Source organism: Megascapheus bottae, chromosome 23 (genome assembly GCF_031878675.1).
Source record: "Megascapheus bottae isolate mThoBot1 chromosome 23, mThoBot2.hap1, whole genome shotgun sequence".
In the NCBI taxonomy this organism is placed as follows: Eukaryota; Metazoa; Chordata; class Mammalia; order Rodentia; family Geomyidae; genus Megascapheus; species Megascapheus bottae.
In genome coordinates this window covers 19,715,211-19,739,991 of record NC_143531.1, presented here as the reverse complement: position 1 = coordinate 19,739,991, position 24,781 = coordinate 19,715,211, and the positions used below count along the sequence as shown (strand labels likewise).

Sequence of the window (24,781 nt, the reverse complement as noted above, 5' to 3'; positions counted from 1 at the left end):
TTCTCATTTTATCAAACTCACGCTCTATTCCTTAAATAATAACCATTCCTTCTTCCCTCTTCCCAGTCTACTTTGTGTCTTTATGAATTTAACTATTCTAGGTACATCATATAAATGGTCTGTGTGTTTTATGTATTCAACAAGCAAGATTTTTACTCCCTTCCAAAGATACCTGCTTTTTCCTAGACTAAACCTTTTATCTAGTGACTTGGAAAATCCAAAGAATCAATACGAGCCTTTTTTTTTTTTTTTGGCAATACATGTTGTTGCACAAAGGCAACAGAATTATTATCCTTAAAGAGAATTCCTAATGCAGTGGGCTTGGAGGAGGTATGACACCACGGAAAGCTAAACACTTCAAAGTCACTGCCTCATCCAGCATCATCCCTTTGGAAGGGAACAAAGGATTTCTAGGTTGGAACAAAATGCTTGTCAACGATTTGCCTTTCAACTGTCGGTCACCATTTTGCCATGCTTGACTTTATGATGTGAATCCTACATTTTCAGATAATTTGGTTTTTAAATTGCATTGGTGGTTTTTATATGCTGTTTATTTCATCACTGGCAACACTTAATTATGAGTCACACCAGGGGCTCTTTGGTTGTGGCTGTTTTTTTCTGAATTTGCACGGACTAAGGATTGCTGAGCCATGAGCAGTCTCATGCTTTGCCTCTTCCATGACTTTGTTATGAGATGTTTTTACAGATTTAGGATTTTCAAGTGTCTGTGCAGGTGATGTAACCATTTCATCTCACAAAGAAAATACAAATTGCCTTTTCTACTCCCCTCATCTATAAGGAGAGAGATACTGCTACTTTTTTTTTTCCTGCCTTCTCTTCTCTCTTCCATAATCACTTGACTAGTTAGTTACAGGCCTGAGTCTCCGGGGTCTGGCTAAATCTTTTACTTTTGTTCTTGTAGTGTTTCTTTTCTTCTCCTGAGTAGAACAGTGAGATAATATTTAGTTTTGTTTCCTATGCAGATATTTTAACGCTAAGCCAAAATCTTTCAGGGTATCTAATCTATGATATTGGCAGAATTATATATAAATATAGTCTCTGAAAATAATTTTGATGGGATTAATACTGCTGACAATGGCTTTTCCTCACAGTAATGGTTTCTCTCTTAGGAACTGGTGTGCTTATGTACACACCAGGTTATCTCCCACAGCGATTCTGGACAACCAGGTCAATTACATTCCCAGTGAGAGAGAATCCTGTGGCTGGATCAGTGGCTGTCCTCAGAGGTACGTAATATTTATTGGAAATAGCCATTTTTTTACACTAGGATCATTTATGTCTGAATACACATAAAATTCCAGGTGCATAATCATAGTAGGGTTAGGAAAAGGATCATATTAGATACACAGTCTTCAGGGAGGTAAAGCGCAAATACTGATATTTCCTGTGCCATTTTGCTATGTTTTAAATAGCATGGAACAATGCAGTAATATCCTTAGCCTGATGTCAGGAGCATCAGGAAACCTTATCTCCTGCTGTAATTGTCACTATAAGTTTTACTCTTTGACCTTGCCCATAGTCCTATCAATAAAATTCTTACAAAATACACCCCACCATTTTAAAGATTTACTAATATCTATCTTTCTATACTGGGTCAGAAAGGAGTCCATATGAAACTTGGCTTATAATATTCTAAAATGCACAAAGACATTAATCACAACTATATATGGCAAGCAGCCAAGTGGGCCCTTTCTTTTTGTGTGTACTTTTTAAAATCAATATCCTTGTCCAAAGATGGGGTGCAAGCACTTCATAAACCCTCTGAATTCATGTAGTCAGAGTAGCTCAGCTGGTAATATTTGTGAAGAGCTGGCAATAAAAACTAAAATTGCTCTTTGAGCCACAATGGCTGCTAATGTTATGCAAATTGTCATACAAATAACTCAGGAAATGAATCTGACACACCAGCAATCTGGAACAATGCACAGTAAGGATACATAAAATCAAGGTGTTCATAGTCCCTTGAGAAATAGCTCAAATTCATGGTCCAGAAACTAAGTACATCTTGGGGATTTAGGGAACTCAAGCTCCAGTTCTGCTTTCAGCAATTACACCCTTAGTGACAATTTTCATGTTGACAGATGACAGAAATAACACATTGTTAATTCTTTAATAGTGAAAACTTTACTACAGAATCCCCTTTCGTGTTGTCCTTCTGAGTTCAAGGTGAACTCTTTTCTTATGCTCTTAGTAAATAGGCCAGACATACTTGTCTTGATTCTCCTGGCTTTTTTTTTTTGTATAATTTTAAATGGATGGCTCCTTTTAGTCACCATTTCAGTACTTAGAAAATACTTGTCTTATTTTCTCTTATTATGTATGAACTATATATAATGGATATTCAGTTTGACAAAGCAGGCATATTTACCCCAGAACTGATTCTGACAATGAAGCTGATCTCACAAACTCCAAATAAAGTTCTTTTCCTTATTTTCTATGAACTTTAACTATTGAACTTGAGAATGATACTTTATTGACTGAAAAAAAATGTAGGTAAGTGCCTTAGCATGGTTTTTGAAATGGGAAGAGTCTTGTAGTTCATATTATGGTTGAGGAATGAGTTACCAATTATCTTAGAGCAAGAAGTTTTTTATGTTCCATGCTCTGCATTTCCTCCATAGATTCAAGCAGGAACCAAGTAGATAGACAAGCTCTAGGACGGTGAGATTCAGCCAAATGATGGGTTAAAATTCCAATTTTATTCCTTTTGTGAAAATATAATTTTATCTTTCTTTTTTCAGATTCTTTGTTGGCAAATCAGGGTAATAGTATTTTCATTATAGAAAAAAACACAGAGATTAAGCAAGGTAACTAATGTTTCACAGATCCATTTGAGGAAAGTCATTTAGAACCTGAAGCCACATTATAATAATGATTTGGACAAGTTACCTCTATGGCTTACATTTCTATATACAAAACCCATACTTTTACACCAGTCACTGACTATACAGATTGTTATGTATAGATATTATAATTTATGTAGCTTGTATGATTGTTTCTTATAGTATATGACTTTATTTTCATTTATCCTAGTTGATTTCATCTCAGAAACAGTCTTTTTTCATATTTTATCTTCTCTCTGACACATTATTTGAGGACAAAAATTATAAGATGGCGTAACTTTAAAACTTGGGAAATGAGTCGAGATGATTATGGCCATCTTAATTTCAATTAGAATCACCAATATTTATTTCAAGTTGTTTCTTATTGATCTGGAGGAAATAAAGATATTTTAAAATATAACTGTGATATAGAAATGGAAATTGACTAAATAATCCTGTTGTAACTAATCCCGTTGGAATTAAAATAAGTTGTAACAGGTTTAGCTGCAGTATGCTTAGGAAATGTAAAACAGACATTGGTTTAAAATGCCAAATTAGTAATATTTTTGAGTATATTCAAGAAGTCTAGGTTTGGAAGTTTTGAATACAATATTGATGATCAATATTTATATTACAATCACATCCGCAAACACTTACTAACTGCTCAGTATATATGAGGCATTATTCCAAATTCTTTACATGTATAATTCCAACTGATGACTTACCATGAAGCAACAAAAACCTATTTTCTCCCATATGCTTTCATTTCTAGATCTCAGAAGATACTCAATCCAGTATACAGAATGCAACACAAAATTGTCACCTCATTACAATGGAAGTGCTGCCCCGGCTACAGTGGACCCACTTGTCAGTCAGGAGGTATGTCCAAAGCCTAAATTCATAACTGGAATTAGGAGAATAAAATTGACAGAGAAGCTTAAAAATAAAGTTACATTTTCTCCTTTCAGTAAATTAATATAAAGTTAAGTTATTGTGTCTGTTTCGGTGTGTGTGTGCGTGTGTGTGTGTGTGTGTGTGTGTGTGTGTGTGTGTGTGTGTGTGCGCGTGTGTGTGCTGGCACTGGGACTTGAATTCTGGGCCTGGGTGTTATCCTTTAGTTTTTGCAATCAAGGCTGGAGCTCTACGATTTGAACCACTACTCCACCTTCATCTTTTTGGTGGAGTTTCATTGAGTTCTCTGCCAAAGAAAGCTATGAACTACAATCCTTAGATTTCAGCCTTCTGAGTAGTTAGGATTACAGAGATGAGCCACTGGTACTCAGCAAGATTGTTAGTTTTTTAAAACACTTCACGTGTTAGATATCTACCACCTTAAAGTCTCATAAGCTGTCCTTTAACTTATATCCCATTTTAAAATTGATGTTTTATAATGAGTAAAGATAATCTTACTATCTTACCTGTACTTAACTAAATGCTACAGAGACATGCCTGACTAAAACATCAGGAATACTACTTTTCTTTTTTATATAAATTAGTATTAGAAATGATCTTCTAGACGTAAGAATACCTTCTAGTATTGTTTCTGCCAAATTATTTGAAAGAAATTTTATTTTGAAAAATCTCAAGTAAGTCGTGAATATGACTTTCAAAAAATTCCTCAAAATGTAATTTTTTAACTGAAATTTTAAGGGATAATTTTATTTCACCTGAAATTTTAAAGATTTTTCTGGAGGTGTTCTGATCAAACAGATGACACCCTGCTGTGGCCTGACATCCACGGAGCTATTACTTTGCTTTGGCTTTAAGCAGGTTTCCTTTGAAAAATAAAATATGGCATCGGCATACATATTTTAGGTGAATGAACATTATATGGAAGGATATTAACAGTGTTGAGGAATTCAATCAAGAGCATATGAGACTCTGATTAAAAATTAATGCAAGTGTGGAGAAACCATTATCATTCTCATTAAGAAAAAGAAAATCATAATATGAAAGCTCTAGGCCTCTTGCGGTTTCATCAGGGATATTATACATGGTTTTGCTAGCCTGTGTGCTCAGCATCTGTAAGAGAATTTTACTTCGATGGAATTTGCTTTGGGTCTGGTTTGAATGTCAGAGTATATACAGAAATCCAATGTACTTTCACACCATAGCACAAATATAAATTGCCCTATGATCAGTTAAAAAAACTATAAAGAGAATGTGATCTGGGCCGAAAATAAGGAATTATCCGATATTCTTCAAAAGATCCAAGACAGCCCTGTTTTCAAAGCACTTTTATCATGTATCCCATGAATGTAGTCACAGGTTGAAACACATTTGTTTCTTGTCTGTATCTTATCTTCCTAAAAGTTACTTTGCAAACAAACACTTAATTTTTAAAGAAATAATAGTGCCATTCATATTTTCTGAATATTTTTCTTTTCTCTTTCCCTCTCTATACATATGCATATATGTATGAGTAGCATCTTTGGGCCAAAAAAATGTCCTGATCTCCAGCTGCTTGATTCTGTTGTGGCTTTTTTTATATTGGTTACTTTGAGTGATGTATGTCTAGAGTTCAGTGTTTTTAAATCAGAAATAGTCTATAGGTATTATGAATACTAGATTAAGAATTCACTGCTTGGGTTCCAGTCATACAAGGAGATCTACTCTATACTGAAATAACTACCGATTATTCTGTTGTGCAAAGCTTGCATTTCTATTGAAATCTATGATGGGAACAAGGCCATGGTGGTCGGTGGTGCTGAGTGTGTCCTGTGGCCACATCAGAAATTCTAAAACAGATTTGATTCCCAAAGCTGGCCACTCTGCTCTCCCTATCCTTCTCTTTAGTTCCTTCTTACTTTTACTCAGGTCCATAAGAACTGGTGAATTTTGTATTACTGCATGAATTGTTATATTTTTTCCCCTGGGTCATCTTCATTTTCTCCATCCTGGCCTTTTGTTCTTGTTTTTATACACTCCTTCCTTCTGGTATCTTTCCAAATACCTGCTAAGCCCTCTCCCACTCTTTCTACAACACTTTATAAATTGCCACCGTCTTTTTATTCTTATCTAGTAAATTGTCTCCTGCAAGAATAAACAGTGTGTGTGTGTGTGTGTGTGTGTGTGTGTGTGTGTGTGTGTGTGTGTGACAATAATGCCAAGCCATCTCCTATCACAGGCTGCCTCAGAGGTGGTAAGAATGATGTGGAGGTCAGTGGAGGGGCGGGGGTGGGGGGGGAGAAGATGAGGGCTGATGACACTTTAAATCTCTACCTTACCCCTAAAGGATTGCAGTAACCTGAAATATCATGACAGTTACTTCAGGACTAGTCCCTCAAATAACAAGATTATTTCACTTACAGAAAATCTGCAAAGTACCACATCCCATTCTCCCCAATAAGATACTTCCTCACAAACAAAGCAAGTTTCAGAATATAAAATACCGACTTCTTTTTAATTTATATTACCTTATGATAATCTGCTTAAATATGCAAGAAACAATAGGGTGTGAATGAAGGGGTTCAATTTTGTAACATGTTATTTCAGGCATTTTCTGATATACCAGAAGTAATGTACCACTTAAAAAACCTCTTTTATAAAATTTGCAGTTATGTACCTTTCCAGCAGATGTCTCTAAAATATTCTGAAGTGACACAGGAAAATGATGGCTTTCTGTTAGGTCACAAAGGAAAAAGAAATTTATATTCAACTAGTGTCAAATTAGAGAAGATAAGGAGAAATTTCTTGCTAATATATTAACAGTATAGTCTGCTTTACTTTAGTTATCTATACAAGTAAATTACAGTAACACAAGTAAAATAAAATAATATTTATTGAAACATAACACAGATATTATGACTACTGAAAAAGATAGGAGCATACATAGGTTTTGAAATAACTCTACCATATGTTATAATAAATATATGACACACGTTTTTTAATTTGAAAATGCTGTGAAATAATTCAACACATTCTGAAGCACCTATTCTAACATTTTTGATAATAGCCTTCTACAATCATTGTAAGATGAATCCCAAACAACAGGAGCTGAAAATTATGGTTTTTAAAAGGAAAAACAAATCTATATTTCTGTTTTTTTGAATTGCTAACTCCCTAGTAGTGTGCAATACTTTTTAAATTTTTTATTTCATTTTTTAACTTTATTGTAAAGGTGATGTATACAGGGGTCACAGTTATGTAAGTCAAGTAATGAGTATATTTCCCTTTGAACAGTGTTATCCCTCATTTATTTTCTCCTACATTGTCCCTTTCTGATACCCTTCCCCAACAAATTGTTAAGTTCATTTAATGCTTTAAAATTTTTTTTAAGTAAAGAGCATTTCTTCTGATGAGCATTTCTTCTGGTTAGACTGCCATGCATTTAACTAGAGAAAAGGGTTCCTCTGCCTTTGCTCTGCATTAAGGTACTGTTAGTTCAGCCTGGGAGAACAGCTCATCCACCCTCCTCCTTTACCTGCCTGAAGTCAGTAATTACCTGATTGTTAATCACCTGATTGTGAGTTCAATAAAAGATCACATGCTCTGAGGTCACTTCCTCACACCCTGCAGTCATTTCCTCATCCTCTGAGGTCACATCCTGGATTGCTTGGGTCATACAGTGAGAGGTTCCCTAGACCCTGAGGTCACTTCCACATCTGCTGTGGTCCAGCCTCCTGCCTTTCCCCATATAATCCGGCTGAACAAGAGTCTTCTCTCTCTTTTTCTTCTTTTCCTTCCCTTGTGTCTCTGAGCACATCATCTTGCACAGGCCTGCAGTTTGCTGTCCCACAAACTCTTTTTCTGCCTGAACCATGTACCTGAACTACCTCAATAGAACGAGTAACTCTCAGTAAATAATCGCTGGATATTGCAAGGTCAGCCGGACATCTGTCTTGTCAAGCCACAGAGGAAGGTTTTCTGGCAGCTGAGTGGGAGAGAAACATCCTCATTACTGAGCTGCCATTAATGACTTCCTCCATATGGCTTAAAGGCCTAGAAGGGGTGTGCGTGGAGAGACATACACATAAAGCCTGTCTAATTAAAGGGGGGCAGGAAAGCACCTAATAAAGAAGTTGTGTTTCCTGTCACTGACTTGTTGACCTGGCTCCTTTAGTCCTCAGTCCATGAAAGTTAGAATTTCTCTTGCAGGAGGAAAGAAAAGAAAAGAAAAAAGAAACTAATAGTCCCATTAGAAGATAAGACAAAAGGAGTCCCATTTAAAACTACTGCATGTTGCATTTTAAAAATATCTGAAGGACACAAAGATCTTCAAAAGTCTATTGATTTAAAGAAAACCTCCTCTTCTGTTAACCTATCACTTAGAATAAACAGAAAAGGGGGACAGAACTCTACATCTTATGGAATAAAGATAAAATCCATGCGTTCGGATGAAAGGAGATAGACTGCTTAGAAAACAGAGATGGTCCTTGGTAGGAGAGAACACATCTGGAGGATAGAAAGATTGCTGAACTAAAAGAAAAATGAATCATTGAACAACCAGGTTCTTGATCACAGGACAGCCACTGACCACCCTGTCACAGATTCCATCAGCTTTTCCCAGCCTCTGGTTAAACCCCAGGCAATACATTAGGAAGAGTGCACAAACTGAACTCCTGTTGACAAGCAGAGCCAAGAAAAGATAACAGGAACGGTTGCATTTGTAAAACAGGCATTTCAGGTTTTGAACAGCCTTGGTAGGGCCCCCTGGCCAGTGGTTCTAGAGCTAAAGGAATCACATGGAAACTGGACTCCAAGGAGGTTGTGTGAGGTTTAAAACATAGTTGTTTTATTTGTAGTACAATTTTTCTCACAAAGTTTACCTTCACACATATGTGTGCAAACACAGTCACATTCACTTTTTAAAAATCATTTTATACGTTAATGGCTAATTACATTTTCTTCCGAATCAGCCTTTTTAAAAACCTCAGAAAACTGAGTTTGCTTGTTTTTTCATGTAAAACATGTATTATACACATATTCCCATGGAAAGAAGAGAACCATTAGAGCAGAATGTGTAAGTAAAAGTAAAGACTTTTACTTGGTAACTTTGTCTATTACTTTTTATACTTTTCAATTTTATTTTTTTCTTTCGTCTGATGTTGTCCCTTGTTCACTCTATACTTCCGTGCTAAGTCATTGGCTTTAAAAACTTTTTTCTTTTTTTAATTAACGAATTTATTGATTTTTATATCATATTTCAAATGACATGTTTAACACACAAGTATTCAAGAAGGGAATCTCTATATACAATCACCGGCACTTACATTTTAGAATATAATTAAAATTAGGCTGAGGGTTTGTATGTCATAGATACATATTAATCTATGCAATAAAACATTATGTCTACAGAGTCATAGATTTTTATGTCTGTGTAGTTGTGTTTATATTTCCAATACCATGTCCATAGCATTGGGTATGCAAGTATTGAGTCCTCGCTCTTGTACTGTTTGGACCTCAGATTCTATGTGAAAATGATATTCATGGAAAGGAGAAGGGGTAATGGTCAAATATTAGTCCACTAATTCTCCAACACCAATTAATTGATAAATCAAAGCAGAAGAATACATTATTTATACCAGGTGCTAGTGTTCCATGCCTGTCATGCTACAAATCTGAGGCTCCCTGTTTGAAGCCAGCTGGGGCAGAAGAGTTTGTGAGACTGTGACTCTTCAATTAACCACCAATTAGCTGGAAGTGGAGCTGGAGCACTAGCCTTGAGCACAAAAGCCCAGAGACAGTGCCTAAGCCTTGAGTTCAAGCTGTAGGATTGGCATACACATACAAAAAGAATATATTAGTTTCTCGACACATGTTAGTTTATTATATATATATATATAATATAAAATATTATATAATTTGATTATTAGATTCATTGGGCTCCTGAAGGGTAAATTCAATAATTTCATTTTTTCCCTGAAATTTCACTGAGTTTATGGTTTCATTGCCTAGAGAGGTACCTTTCATCTCAGAACAGCCTATGTAAGAGACACAATTAAATATCTGTTTTGCTTTCAAGATGGAGCCTGGAGCTTTCCTCCCATGTCCAGTAGTCATCAAATAGAAATTCCATTGTTAAGCAAGCGATGTTTATCTCAGTTCATATATTGCATTAGACACTCAATTGTGCAGGCAGTTTACATCCGCTAGCTTACAGAGCCCATTCCTCCTATCCCCCTTCCTCCTCCAACAAACAAACAAACAACAACAGCCCTACCATCCATTTTCACCTAAAGGAATACTGAGTAATTATTTTTGCAGGTAGAATTATATAGCCCTGCACTTAAAAATGCAATACCCCAGTGCCACCCCCTGCATGGAGGCGGGGCCGCTCACTCTGCAATCATGCCACCAGCACGCCTCAGTACACAGGAAAATGAATGTCAACCACATTATTGCTCAGGACTGGGGGAGGAAAATAAGGTGGTTTAATGCTAAGCACTCTTTCTCTCCTCCTCCTCCTTCTCTAGCCCAGGAACAGCAGCAACTGATACACAGCAGCCAGGCTGAAAGCCACACAGCTCTTGAAAGAGGGAAAGCCGAGAAGCTCCAGCAACAGCAGCAGCAGGACTGTGTCGACCCAGGTCGTGGATGGTCATTACTATCTTCTCTAACCCAATTATTGTCAACACCCTGCGTTCTGCTTATTTGTCATTCCTTTCCTGTCAGGCTGGTTGTTGGGGAAAATAGCTAGCTGGCGGGGTGAGGGGATCACACGGACTGAGTGCTGTGTGCAAGCCTAAGGAATATAAATAAATAAGAGAAAAGAGCAAGTTTCCAAAATAAAAGTCTTCCAAACAGTGCAGCTGGGGAAGAATCATGCTAAGTGAGCTAAGTCCTCCCCCTTTTTTTGGGCTGATATGAGATCCTTGAAGGGAGTGGATTATTGACCAAGGAAAAATGACAACATCTAAGAACCAAAAAGAAGGACCTTGATCAAAAATGGATTAGGCTATCCAGTGGCCAGCGACTCCCACTAGAATTGTAGCTACTCAAGAGGCTGAGATAGGAAGAGGGAGGTTCAAAGCCAGCCTGGATAGGAAAGTCTGTGAGATGCTAACCTGCAGTTAATCACCAACAGGCTGAAAGTAGAGCTAAAACATCCCCACCTTGAACAAAATAGCAAAGGAACAGCATTCAAGTCCCAATACCAGCATGGTCAATAGATAGATAGATAGATAGATAGATAGATAGATAGATAGATAGATAGATAGATAGATAGATGAAAAATATATATGGATATATGGATATATACATGTATATATATATGTATACATATATATGTATATATTTTCCCACCCTACCAATAACCAGTCTTTGCCATTTTTTTAGACAACTTTAGCCTGTAAAAACGCAAAAGAATTGATTGCCAAAATCTCTTCCTTCTAGACAAGGCTCTTAAATTAAGAAATGTAACCTAACGGGATAGCTTTTCAAATGTAGGAGGATATGCCTTAGAAATTACCCTCTAATTCTTTATTTAAGGGATTGGGCCTTAGCATTGCCACCATGTTCAAGTTCTGAATTATTAATGTGTACATTCAAGGAGACAGTGACATTGCTTTATAAAATGATTCAATCTAATCTAAATTCTGTCTATTTAATTCTTATTAAAGACATTCCCCAGTAAACACTACACTCAGAACACAGGAAGGACTGTGTCTGTGGATGCTGCAGCACCTACCTAATACTTTGGCTTTAGAAGCAGCTCAGCCATTAGCTCTGTGGCCTCAGGCAGGTTTTCTAGTCTTCAGTATTTCTGCCTATTCATAATGTGACCATAAACTCCTGGAGTTTAAAAACAAAGACTCACAGTTCTGGAGAAAGTTACAACACTTCCGAAAGCAATGATATTGTAACATTCTTTCCGTTAATAGCCAATAGGCATTTAGTAACTATCTATATTCTCAAGTATATTAGTACAAACACGGTTTATTTAAATTTTCTTTAGACCTATCATAAAACCCAGTGTTTCTAAGCACATATCTCTTTTTTTATTTCCCTTCCTTCTTTTCTCCCTTCCTTTTATTCCCTCTTTGCCTCCATCCCTTCCTTCTTTTCTTCCTTCCTTCCTTTCTTCCTTTTTTTTGGCAGTACTATGCATTGAATTCAGGGATATTTGCTTTCTGGACAGATGTTCAACCAAATGAACCACACTTTATTTCTTTTTGTTGTTGCTATTGTTGAGATAGTGACCCTTTTTATTTTTTTTTTGTCTCTGTTGGACGTAATCAGGACGATTCCGTTCATTCTGTCTGCCATAGCTAGAATGTCAGGCTCACACCACCACAATGAACACTTTTATGGGAAGATGCGTTTTGCAAACTTTTTTTTTCCCTCCCAGGCTAGGCCGGAGCCATACTCCTCTTGATCTAAGCCTACCACACAGCGGGAATGAAAGATGCATATCACAATCTCCAGCTATCCCTTAAGACTAGAGTCATGCCTGTAATCCTAGCTGCTCAGAAAACTGAGATCACTGAGGTCTGAAGCCAGCACAGACAGACAAAACCAAACCAAACCAAAAAACCCCCTGTGATCTCCAATTAACCAGGAAAAGGCCAGCAGTGGAGCTATGACTCAAATAGTAGAGTGTCAGCCTTGAGCAGAAAAAGCCAAATAAGAGTTCAGGGCCCTGAATTCAAGCCCCAGTACTAGTGTGTTTTGTGCACACATAGACACACTAGCCTCAAACATCAATCCCCCTAATTTCAGCCTCCTAAGTAGCTAGGATAACAACACAAACCACTGGCAGTTGACTAACAAGAACTTTAATGTTGCCAATTGTCTCCTCTTCTACATCTAGCTGTGATGCAAAAATTGACTGCCCAGATGACCCAAGAGGATATGAAGCTGAGTCTTCTGCAGAAGAAAGTAGACAATATCTCTTTGGCTGTTGATAATGTAAAGAACATGTACTTCTCCTTGGAAGAGAAAATCAGTGAAGATAAAGGGAGAGAATATCAATCTTTTCTAAAAGGTAAGGATGAAATAAAAGAAAATTACTCATTTGACTAAAGCAAAAGGCAAATAATCCATTTATCTCCTCACGTCATTTTGGGATCTTTGTCTCATGTTGGTTGGTAAGGAAATCTAAGGCATGTTTTAAATGAGATGTTTTCAATATTACCCAACTCCTGAAATGCTTTTCTAGGGGTTTCTTATATTTTTTGGTAGTGTTCCTGTAAAGAACAATATTTTTTTACGTTTTCAAATATTGGTTTCTTATTTAAACCATTTGGAATACTCCAGGACTGTTTTCCTTTTCTTTCTTTTTCCTTTCAAGTATGTAATCAGTCCATGTTTTCTTACACTGAAGACACAAATTTGAGTTCCTCTCCATCTGTTAAAATTAATGGCACATTAGGATAATCAAGCATATTGTGAATTCCTGTTTTAATTGAGATTTACTTGTTCTGTGATTTTCCAACCTATATTTCATTATTTTATTGTTATCATAAGCCATTAGTTAAATATTATGAATATTCATCATTTTCTTCATCTCAAGAGGTCTGTTTATTAGCTTTGGGAGCTTAAAACAAACTTTTATGAACTCTAGAACTTAATTACTAGAAATAAAATGGTCATGGACCAACAACCAGTGTTATTTAAAGCAAAATGCTCAAAGACATTTATTTTAATTGAATAAGAGAACTAGATTTTTTTCATAGAAGGATTTAATCCTGAAGTTCCTGTCTTTGGTCTATGGACTTATGGTTCTAGTGTTTTGTTTTTTTCTGATTTCTTTCTCTACTCAGATGCATCAGTTCAGATGATCACCTTCTAATAAATATACAACCAATAAATATGCTGCTGAATTCTTTTTCTTAGTACATTACTAGTTTTCTAGTCCTCCAGCTTTAAAAAAATCTTCTTAGCAATATCTAAATTTTTAATACTTATGTATTTTATCATCTCTTTAGGTCTAAAATCCAAAAGTATTACAGAGCTGGTAAAGGATATAGTACAAGAACAGTTCAAAGTCTTTAAAAATGACATGCAAGAAACGGTGGCTCAGCTCTTCAAGACTGTATCAAGCCTCTCAGAGGAGCTAGAAACCACCAGGCACCTCATTCAACAAGTGAATGCATCTGTGGTTTCACTGGCAATCCAGCAAAACTCAGTTTTAATGCAAAACAGTAGGCCCACTTGGACTGAGATCATTGATCTGAAAAACCGCATAGTGAATGTAAAGCAAGAAATGACTTTTACATGTGAGAAGCCTATTAAAGAACTAGAAACAAAGCAGACTCAGTTAGAAGAGGGCTTGAGACAGGAACACGCCAGGAATGTTTTGTATTACGAATCACTCAAAAAGACCTTTTCTAAGGTGAAGGAAGTACAGGAAGAGTTCTTATCAACTAAAGAAGGATCAGAACAGAAAAATGTGGCAGTGGCTGAATCTGTAAGCTATAATGTCACTGCACACATGACTGCTCTACAGGAGAAGATAAATAAGCAAGCTTTGATGATGTTACAGATGTCTGACGATTTGCACATCCAAGAGAGCAAGATTAAGAACCTCACCATTGGTCTGGAGCTGGAGAAAATCTCTATGAAGGGTGAATGTGAAGAAATGCTATCTAGGTGCAGAAATGATTTTAAGGGTCAGCTTAGAGACACAGAGGAGAATTTGCTAGTGTTAAACCAAACCTTAGCTGAGGTTCTCTTCCCAATGGACAGCAAGATGGACCAAATGAACGAGCAGCTGAACGATCTGACCCATGACATGGAGCTGCTGCAACCTCTGCTTGAGCAGGAGGCGTCCCTCAGACAGGTGACCACACTAGAGCAACCCAGAGAAGCAGTGGCCACAAGGAAAAAAGTAGAAAATCTGATTAGTGCTGTCAACACTCTAAATTCTCTCCTCAAAGAGCTGACTAAAAGACACAATTTACTTAGGAGTGAAGTGCAGACTCGTGGTGCTTCCTTTGAAAGACGCCTGGGTGAATTTGCCATGGAAATGGAAGATGGACTAAATAAGACAATGACAATCATAAATAATGCCATTGATTCTGTTCAAGATAACTATGTGCGCAAAGAGACTTTACGCATGGAGTATAATCTGGAAGGCCATCGTGCGTGTAACAAAAATATGGAAACCATTTTGACATTTATTTCTCAGTTCCAACGCTTGAATGATTCCATCCAGATTTTGCTCAATGACGACCAGAGATACAAGTTCATTCTGCAAGTTGCTAAGGCCCTCACAAATATTCCTAAAGATGAGGAACACAAACAGTCCAGCCTTCACAAGGTTTATCAAATGCTCAACGAAACTGTCTCCCAAATGAAAAACTACCAGCAAAACATGACTCGTTTGGAAGAAAACATCATCTCAGCCACTAACATTTCTAAAAAGTTTGAAACTCGACTGCAAAGCATGGAATCTAAAGTGACACAGACACTCATACCTTACTACATTTCACTTAAAAAAGGTGGTAATATGGCCACAAGTGAGAGAGAGCAAGCTCTTCAACTGCAGGTATTGAATTCCAGGTTTAAGGCACTGGAAGCAAAATCCATTCGTCTTTCAGTTGGTTTCTCTTTGCTTAACAAAACTGTCCAGGAGCTATTAGCAATGTGCCACAACTCTTCTGTGGATGTATCTCAATGGAACATAACCTTTTCCAAGTGGATCAACGGTCCCGGGCCGGGGAGTCAGCTTTCTCAGAAAGGTCTCATGGAACTCCTGGATTCAATCATTGAAATAAAAACTCAAACTGCCCTGTCAAACTTAACTTGGTACATTGACCGATTGTTGTCTGATGGTCTGGCAAATGTTATCAAGTTTCAGAAGCAAGTAAAATTGCAGAAAAAACCTAATAATTTGTTTAAGAAACCAACAGTGAATCTGACAACCATTGTAATAGGCCGGACTCAAAGAAACACTGACAGCCTCATATATCCGGGTAAGCTATGTCTGACCTGTAACATGTAACTTCTCTGTTTTGTTTCAGTGACATTTAGCAAGGAGAACAAAAGGTGTTCCCGAGGACTAAAAAAGTCAAGGAATAAAAATGTCATTGAAATGGCATTACAATCTGATTCGATGCAGGTTGGTCATCAGTATACAAAAAAATGCATTGTAATTCTATTGTACATATTTTTTCCACTATTTCTGACCAGATCATTGAAAATATTTTTTTTGCCTAAAGAGGGTATTTCTCCATGAGTACACAGTAATCTCCTCAGAAATAAGGAAAGAAATTTATTTTGACATTACTGGGAAAAATATCAACTATACTTATACAGATACAATTAGATAAAGATCTGAACATTTGGGGCAATAGATGGAGTGTAATAAGAACCATGATTCAAGTGGGCATTCATAGCTCCTGCATATAATCCCAGCTATCCAGCAACTTGAGATCCAGAAGATAATACTTTCAACACAGCCCAGGCAGAAAAGTTTATGACTATTTCCAACTAACCAGCAAAATGCCTCACTGTAGGCAGGCTCAAGTGATAGGGCATTAGCCAAGCAAGCGGAAGCCTTGCATTTAAATACTGATACAGGCAAAAAAAAAGAACCATAATTCAGAAGTATGAACCTAAACTGACAGTAGCATTGTGTGGTATGTAATAACTGACTATCAGTTAGGACATCGGTGAGCATATAGTAGCAAAAACAGGTAAAAGTAGGATTTGAGGAAGAGGCAGTTAAAAAAAGAAAAGACACTTCGAGAAATGTGAAGGCATACACTCCAGAAAAAGAGGAAGAATGGGAAAAGTAATGGCACACGAATTAAACCATGATTCTGGTCAAAGTCATGCTAGTAAGTTTCCATTTTAGTAGAAAGTTTACTGTAAAAGGATATAGTAAAAAGTTCTCCCTCTCACTGACATGGAATCTTAGTTTGTTCCTTTGAAGTGATGGGATCATGGGTAACTTCCCTCAAGCAGTTCTTTCTAGCCAAGATATAATGTCATGTCAATGAAACTAAATTTGATCATTAAATACTCTAAATCCATTGAATAACTGTTTTCCTCTTAATTAAATCCACATTGCTGAATGCATTTTTTTTAAGTACTGATTAGTGGCTCATTGTATCCATATACTACAGTTTGCTTATCTATTTACCAGTTGGAGGATATTTTTGGCTGTTTCTAGTATGATGTGATTATAGATAAAGCTGTCATAAGCATTAATCTATAGGAATTTCTAAGAGCATATATTTTTATTTCTTTTGACTTAATAAATAGGAGTAATAGTATTTGCTTACAAGGTAAATATAGCTGGAATTTTTTCCATATATTTTTATTGTAATAAATAGAAGGGTTACATTATACTCACCAGATAGAAGGTGCTTTACTTCACAAACATTGATACCCTTTCTCATGACATGGTCCCCATTTCCCTCCCCCACCCCGACGCCTCATCTTGTTTTCCCCCCTTCTCTATGCAACTTCAAATAACCAAATACACATATATACAATATATCAGATAACCAGGTGAAATACTGTAACGATATGAGATAACCAAGGGACAGCAAAAGAGATGAGGGACTTTGCAATGAAGGGCTAACAATGTGGCATTCCATGAAAGATGAAGCTGAATTTGTTTAAATGTTTACTGTCACTAGCTCTTATCTTACCATGTGAATCAATGTGTAGTTGCATCTCATTGGGACGACTACACATTCTCTTAGGGCTTGGATGTTTTGAGCAATGCTCCACTGCATTTTTCCTAACAGTGCTTTATTTAACACTTCAAGTAAGAATTACGATTCTGAAGGAAAGAGGAGGAGAAAACAGTTGATAATATCAAATAAATTTTTTTAAAATTTTCTAGTTCATGGCATAAAATAACTAAATAATAATCTCATGGCAAAGGTCAGAGTCAACCTTCTGGGAGAGAGCTAATATGTTTGGTAAGGATTGCTGAAGTGATTAAATGTGCTTCAACATGGCATTTGAAGTGTTGAAAAGAAAAGGTCTTGGGAAATATTAGCAAGAATGACAGATGTGACAGAAAAAGAACAAATATAAAAAAATGTTCCTTTTCAAGAAAAACAATAAAGGTGATCAGAAACATTATTTCCAGCCATCTATTTATATGCCTGTGGATCAAATATGGGAAATTAAACACTAAAAATTTTATGTAAACATCAATATGACATTTCTGGGAGTTGTTGGGAAACAGACAATGAAATACTTTGAAGAGAATGGAAGGTTAGACCTTAATTGATAATTGTGGTAAACAGGGAGGCAGAAAAGGCACTGAAAGCTGAGACTATATCCATAAACATGAAAGTGCAAGTATTTTAGAGCAAATAGGAATCAAGATAAAACAGAAAGAAAAGTGCAAATGTTTCAGGAGTGTATTACCTAGGAGCAGAATTATTCATGTTTTCTTCTCTGTGTTAAAAACTCTCCCAGAACCAAAATGACAGGTCCTCTTCCCAATCTCTTAGAGATCCCATTATCTCATAGGCAAGGATCAAAGCTATCTGCCAATTGCAGTGGTATTTCTCTTCTATTTTAGATACTTAGTATATATTGATTGCTTTTTTCTAATAACAGTGCAAAGGTATCTTTCAATGAAGGAAGCAATATAAATAAATACACCAATGAGATGATGGGACTAAAATATTGCCTAACACAGAGTAACCTACTGTGCACATAAAAGTGATGCTATATAAAAATAGAAAACAAATATAAAAATAAGTTAAATTAAGAACAAGTCGAAAACCATCAAACGGTGTTTGTTTCATTTATTTGTGAAATTCTTCCTGAGAAATTTCTGTAAAAGATCGAGTAGATCGTCTCATTTCAACCCAGCCCTGCTCCCTATAGAGCTCTGATTATAATAAAGAATGGCAATGTTAGCAGAGGCAGGGTGGCTTTGAAAATGTAAGGTGCCCTCTCACCAGTTCAAATTTTACATGAACACTGATGGCCTTTAATCGTAGGATTAAGAGCAATGTGTCAGTGGCATGCATATTAGGATCCAGAAAATCAAAAGCCAGAACTAATTGAGATTTATGAAATATTCCATGACAATAGAAAAGGAATTTTAGTCATGCTCTGCTCAGGGAAATTAATATCAAAAGATTAGTCATGCTACTTGCACAAGATAGTAGAACACTAAGCTGGTTGAACTCTCCGACTAATTGTACAGATCTCTGTCAAAGAAAATGAATGATCTGTTATGAGTTTAAGGGGTTATTGGAACCCAAGGTAGAAAAGAGACTATGGGAGGTTTGCTTGAAGTAATTTCACTCTTCTAGACAAGACATGCTGATGATGTGGTTCATTTTCCTTATGGAAAGTTTGAGAAACTCCAAAGAAGATTCAAATTGAGTAAGAATGTGGTCATCTATTCACTGTCTGTGCACTCTCAGAGACACATTAGCACTTCCTTTATATTGAATATTGTGTCAGATAGCAGTAAGACAAAGTGTAAGAGCTAAATGTTGAGTATAGGCTTCAGCAAAGGTCACAGTCTAGTTGGAAAGACACAGGCACTAGTACAATCTTGTGTGTCTACAAGCTCAATGGCAGGACTTATTTGGAGCATGTGGCCATAAACAAAGGAACTGAAATAATTAATTCTAGTCTCTCAGCTGAGGAAGCATGCTAAATGGTGACATTTGGTTGGAGTTTGTTATTTGTTGTTAATTTAGGAACAGATCATTTTTGAACACTATTATGAGCAGATATTAATAAGATCACCTAATCAATTTTAAAGCTTGCTAATAATGAAGTAGTAGTAAGGAGTCAGAGCATATATAAAAGCAGATTGTTAACTGTACAACAGATTGTAAAAAAAAACTTCATTTATTAAACTGATACCAACTAAGCTTTTTTGTCCAGTCTAAGGCTTTGTACTTGACAGTATTTGTATAATTAAATGACATGGATAAAGATGTGCAGTGTAAACTTGGACCCGATTTCATAGAAAACAAAACAATGATGAAAGATTTCTGTAAAGAGAGATGGCAAGTTAATGACCAAGTTTAATTATTATCAGTCATATTATTGGTATGTTTTAATTGTGATATATTTAATCAGTATCAAAAATAAAGATGTCTTCACTAATTTGATTTAAACTGGATGCCATTAAGATAGAGTTTTGGAATCCTTCAACAACATCAGCATGTAGGTGACAGTTAAAACAAAGTATAATATAGACGCAAAACTAGAAAGTGAGCAACTCCTGCTGCTTTCTATAAGAGGAGGTTGACATTATATCCCCAGTGCTGAGTGTCTTGGTCACTAGAGGACTAACATGTAAACACGTGGACACCAGAGATACTTAACAAGAAAGGTTCTTATTGCCAATTTAATAATGAGAAGTTTCCTATACTTAGTAACAAAAGTGAAGATATATTTTAATCTTCCAGGAGCTATTCTGAATTTTGTTTAGCAAATGACCTGTTCATACCATTTGCTTTTTTGTTTCTGTGGTGCTGAGATTTAAACTCACTGCCTTCACGGAAGCCCTTGAACAACAGCCTCATCCTTATACTTTTAGTTTATATAAAATTCATATAGGGTCACACTAACTTCGCAGAGCTGATTTCAGACGTGCAATCTTATCATCTCCAGTGTAGCTGAGATTGTAGATATGTTCCATGAAGGACCATTTTCCTTTATCATTTGGACTTATCAGATCTTAAGAATATTCATTGTATGGCTATGTCCATTTGAAACTGGTTTCTGTTTCTGATTTTATGTTTTTAGAGACATTCAAGTAGTTAACACTACATTGAAAAGACATTTTTCATCGCTTATGTTTTGAAACAGTAACTTCATTTTATGCCAATTCAAAATTAAATGTTTCTGCCTTTGCATAATTATATTTCATTCTAGAGATGACCAAAATCTAATATATGAATGTAGATAAATTCTTTTTTTTTTTTGCCAGTTCTGGGCTTGAGCTCAGGGCCTGAACACTGTCCTTGGACTCTCTCAAGGCTAGAGCTCTACCACTTGAGCCTCAGCACCATTTCTGGCTTTTTACTATGTATGTGGTACCAAGGAATCGAACCCGGGTCCTTGTGCATGCAAGGCAAGCACTCAACCACTAGGCCAAACTCCCGGCCCATGAATGTAGATAAATTCTATGGATGATGGAGCCCTCAAAAGGGGGAGAAGATCTCAGAACTAAGGTCTTGATAAGAAGTCCCATGAATATGTCCATCAGCAGGTGACTTGAGCTTAGGAATTCATTTTCTTTCTTTTATAAAAATATATATGTATATATTTTAAATGTGCACACGGCTTTATGAAGGTAATACAATTCAACATGTTCATTTATGTACGTGCTACATCCTGATTAGAGGATGCCCTGTCTTCATCTTTTTCCCTCTTTTTCTCATTATTCATTGTCCCTCTTCCACTACTCCCCTGCTCATTCAAGTCATGACTCAGCTTCCAGATATTCAGTCTGTTAAACTCTGTTCATTATTCAAAGGGTTTGCACCATGCATACACACGTATGTGAACTTGTGTGTGCTTTACCTGGGGAGTGATGGCATGTACCTTTCATCTTTCTAGGCCTGACTGTACTCAGTCACTCAGTATGCTATTTCCAGATCCATCCAGGGTAGGAATCCATTGTTCTACCTTCACAATCAGCATTGTACCTATTCTGCGGCAAATAATGGTTTGGGATGATCAGGAGAATGATAGGTCTTTTTAGCCTCTTTGTTGTGATTCTCTTGCAGTAACACAAGAATCTTCAGGCTGCAGCAGATTCCCGTGCCTCAATGGGGGTACCTGCATAAATGGGGTGTCGAGTTTTACCTGTGCCTGCCGACATCCTTTCACAGGAGACAACTGCACTGTCAAGCTGGAGGATGCAAACGCCTTAGCCCCAGGTAATAGGGATAGTGCTAGGTTTGCTCCACAGCCTCTACAGGATGTTGTTCTGAAAAGTCTTATGAATACTGAAACCTCTTTAATCTGAATCCACATGATAATAAACTCATTTTTTAATTCCAAAATGCGTTGAGGAGAAAATCTGATTAAGAAGTAGAAATATCTTTTGGTTAGGGAAATTTGTATTTGCGGGCATTTGTTGGTATATTTATCATATGTATGTTGCAGAGAAAAGGTATCAAGAGTCCCATAATTCTCACACTTTATTCATAATTTTATATATATACGTGTATACATATATGTGGATATATATATATATATATATATGTATATAAATCTGGCACAAACCCTCCTCAAACAAGCTACTTTTGGCCTACTGTAGATTGCTTGCCTAGCGTGCATGAAGACTGGGGTTTGATTCCTCAGTATCACCTCCATAGAAAAAAAGCCAGAATTGGTGCTGTGGCCCAAGTGGTAGAGCTCTAGTCTTGAGAAAGCCCAAGGACAGTGCTCAGGCCCAGAGTTCAAGTTACAGGACTGGCAAAAAAGAAAGATATCTTTGATTTGAATGAAAATTTTAAAGAAAAATGCTTGATGATGTCCTCTTAATCTTAACAAGACATTAGAAGATGCTCAGATACATTGAGAAGACAAGATACCTTTTTCTTTCTCTTCCTTATTTCACAGTCATTATTTTGTTGCACATGTTCAACAATGTGGTTCTTGGGAATTTTATATGAAAAATAAGTATGGCATTTAAAATATACATTATCTTTGATGACAGCAGAAACCACACCTCAAATCAACTTTACCTGAATAGGCTGCATAGTGTGGAAAAATTACTTTGGTTTTAAAATCTCAGTTTTTAAATACACTGGTATTAATTGTAGCTCCATTTCCTTCGAGGGAAAATGAGATTTCCACAGACTTAAGTGGTTTAGCAAGTTTCAGCCAAGAAGGCAGGCAGGCAGGCAGGCAGGCATCTAGACAGAAGGATACCAATGGAAGAAAAAAATTCAAACCATGAAAATTAACTTAATATTTTTCCTTTGACAGATTTCTCCAAAGGATCTTATAGATATGCACCAATGGTGGCATTCTTTGCATCTCCTACATATGAAATTACCACACCTGGCCCTATTCTGTTTAATAACCTGATTGTCAACTATGGAGCGTCGTATAACCCAAGAACTGGGAAATTTACAATTCCCTATCTTGGAGTGTATGTTTTCAAATACACCATCGGGTCATCTAGTGTTCCTCTCTCTGGATTTTTAGTAGTTGATGGAGTAGACAAGCTCACATTTGAGTCTGGAAATATGAAGAGTGAGATACACTGTGATAGTGTCTTGACAGGCGATGCATTATTAGAATTAAATTATGGGCAGGAAGTTTGGTTACGTCTTGTAAAAGGAATGATTCCAGCCAAATTTCCCCCAGTTACTACATTTAGTGGTTATTTGTTGTATCGTACATAGTTTGTGTTAAAAACAGAGTACAGCCTTTACTGAGAACTAGCTTATCTTCATTTATCTTTGCATGCACAGCTGTTCTGTTAGAAATTTTCTACACTAAATGAAAAACTAGCTTTCAAAAAGACCTGACAAAATCTCTGTATTTATTTCATAAAAATACTCGGAAAGGCTGTATATGAAGGAGTTGTTCCTAAAGAAATTACAGGCACAGAGATCCAAGCACATTTGTGACCATGATTACTCTTACCTTACTTCTTCATTTTATCTCATTTCAGTATAGAGTAGTATTTTAAAATTTCAGCTGCATTATGTTGTTGGTCACAGTAGTAGTCTTTCTGATGAAATATTTAACTTTAGTTAAAATCTATAGATATAAATGAATAGCAAATATTTTCTAGCATAATATAATCAAACAACATATCAGAAGACAAAATGGTATTTTGGGACTTTCATTTTTACTTTACTGATTTGTTTTATACAATGCGTTTTAATTTGTAATAAAAATCAGAAAGGCAAAATAGAAGTGTGAAATATGCTTATTATTTCATAATTAAAGGATGAAGTAACTGATAATTATCCCATGTTATACTTTGTCATCTGCGAAATGTATCATTAAAACCATATTTGAAAATCTTTGGTTCTGTCTTAAGTGCTTGCCTTCAAACTTAGGATAATTAAAATGTTTTTCATCTCTATTTTTTCACGTAGTCATAGATTAATACACTATTTCTCTTCACAGATATATGGTTCCATATATATATACATATATATATGTATGTGTCTTAGTGCTTTTGATAAACTGCTTTACTTTAGTAGTATCTGAAGGAAGTAAACCATAGAATTCGTCATGATCATGCCCAACGCAATTCACTGACTTCATAATTAAATAATTAACACTTAGCATTAAATGTTGCTTCTGTGTTTGAGATTTTAATGATTAATTTTATTCTTTTCATGTATTTATAGAGCATATTATTAAACAGCAAATTGCTTCCAATAGTCAAGAGGAAGTATAGCAACTTCAAGTTGCTAGGAACTTGTGTGATTTTTTTTAATCAATGAAATAAGTATAATTTAAAATAAATTAGTATTGCATCGCTAGTTGTCATTAACAAACTCACTGGTGTGGGAAAAATACAGCACTGGTTTCCTCTGTGGTAATAGTTGGCATCTATGTTGGCCGTTACTGTGTCGATTGAGTTTCAGAGATCTTCTTTCTCAGAGTGTAGCCCTGTAAGCTCTCGAAGGGTGTCAAGAACCTAACGATGACCTAACTACTGGAAACAATTTTTATTCATTCATGAATGGATGGAGATACACTCACCATCTCAGGAAGTTAGCCATGGGATGGAAACTTTTTTTCACAGCCGTCCTCCTTTCTTTTTCTGTGTCCTTCACCAAAATGTCACAATATTTTGTGTTAGTCCAGGAAGTGAGCCTTTACGTTCAATACCAATCTTTCCCTAAGTTTATTCTTTCTTATATTATTTTGTCAGTCAAAACTTTTAGGTTGAAAGAATAAGCTAATTTTCTCTAGGCAAAAGGAAATGCCTTCACACTGGTTTTCGGTGGGCTTGCCTATTTTAGTTCTCTCAGAGAATACTGTCTTGGTTTTTAATTTCAAAAATATAAATTATTAACCCAAGTGAGTCTAATTTGCTTACGTTCAGCTAGAGTATCTATATCTAT

General features: G+C 36.2%; 1 protein-coding gene across 1 annotated transcript in view; it reads left to right on the top strand.

The window, feature by feature from the left end:
- Positions 1–23,656, top strand: part of Mmrn1 (multimerin 1) — a 29,251-nt gene extending 5,595 nt beyond the window's left edge. The window contains exons 2-8 of the mRNA XM_090356578.1: positions 1,131–1,247; positions 3,616–3,722; positions 10,259–10,372; positions 12,595–12,768; positions 13,712–15,700; positions 21,464–21,616; positions 22,674–23,656. Coding sequence (XP_090212704.1) covers positions 1,131–1,247; positions 3,616–3,722; positions 10,259–10,372; positions 12,595–12,768; positions 13,712–15,700; positions 21,464–21,616; positions 22,674–23,095 — 3,076 coding nt within the window. The 3' untranslated portion in view covers positions 23,096–23,656. The remainder of the gene's footprint in view (positions 1–1,130; positions 1,248–3,615; positions 3,723–10,258; positions 10,373–12,594; positions 12,769–13,711; positions 15,701–21,463; positions 21,617–22,673) is intronic.
- The last annotated feature ends 1,125 nt before the right edge of the window (positions 23,657–24,781 follow it).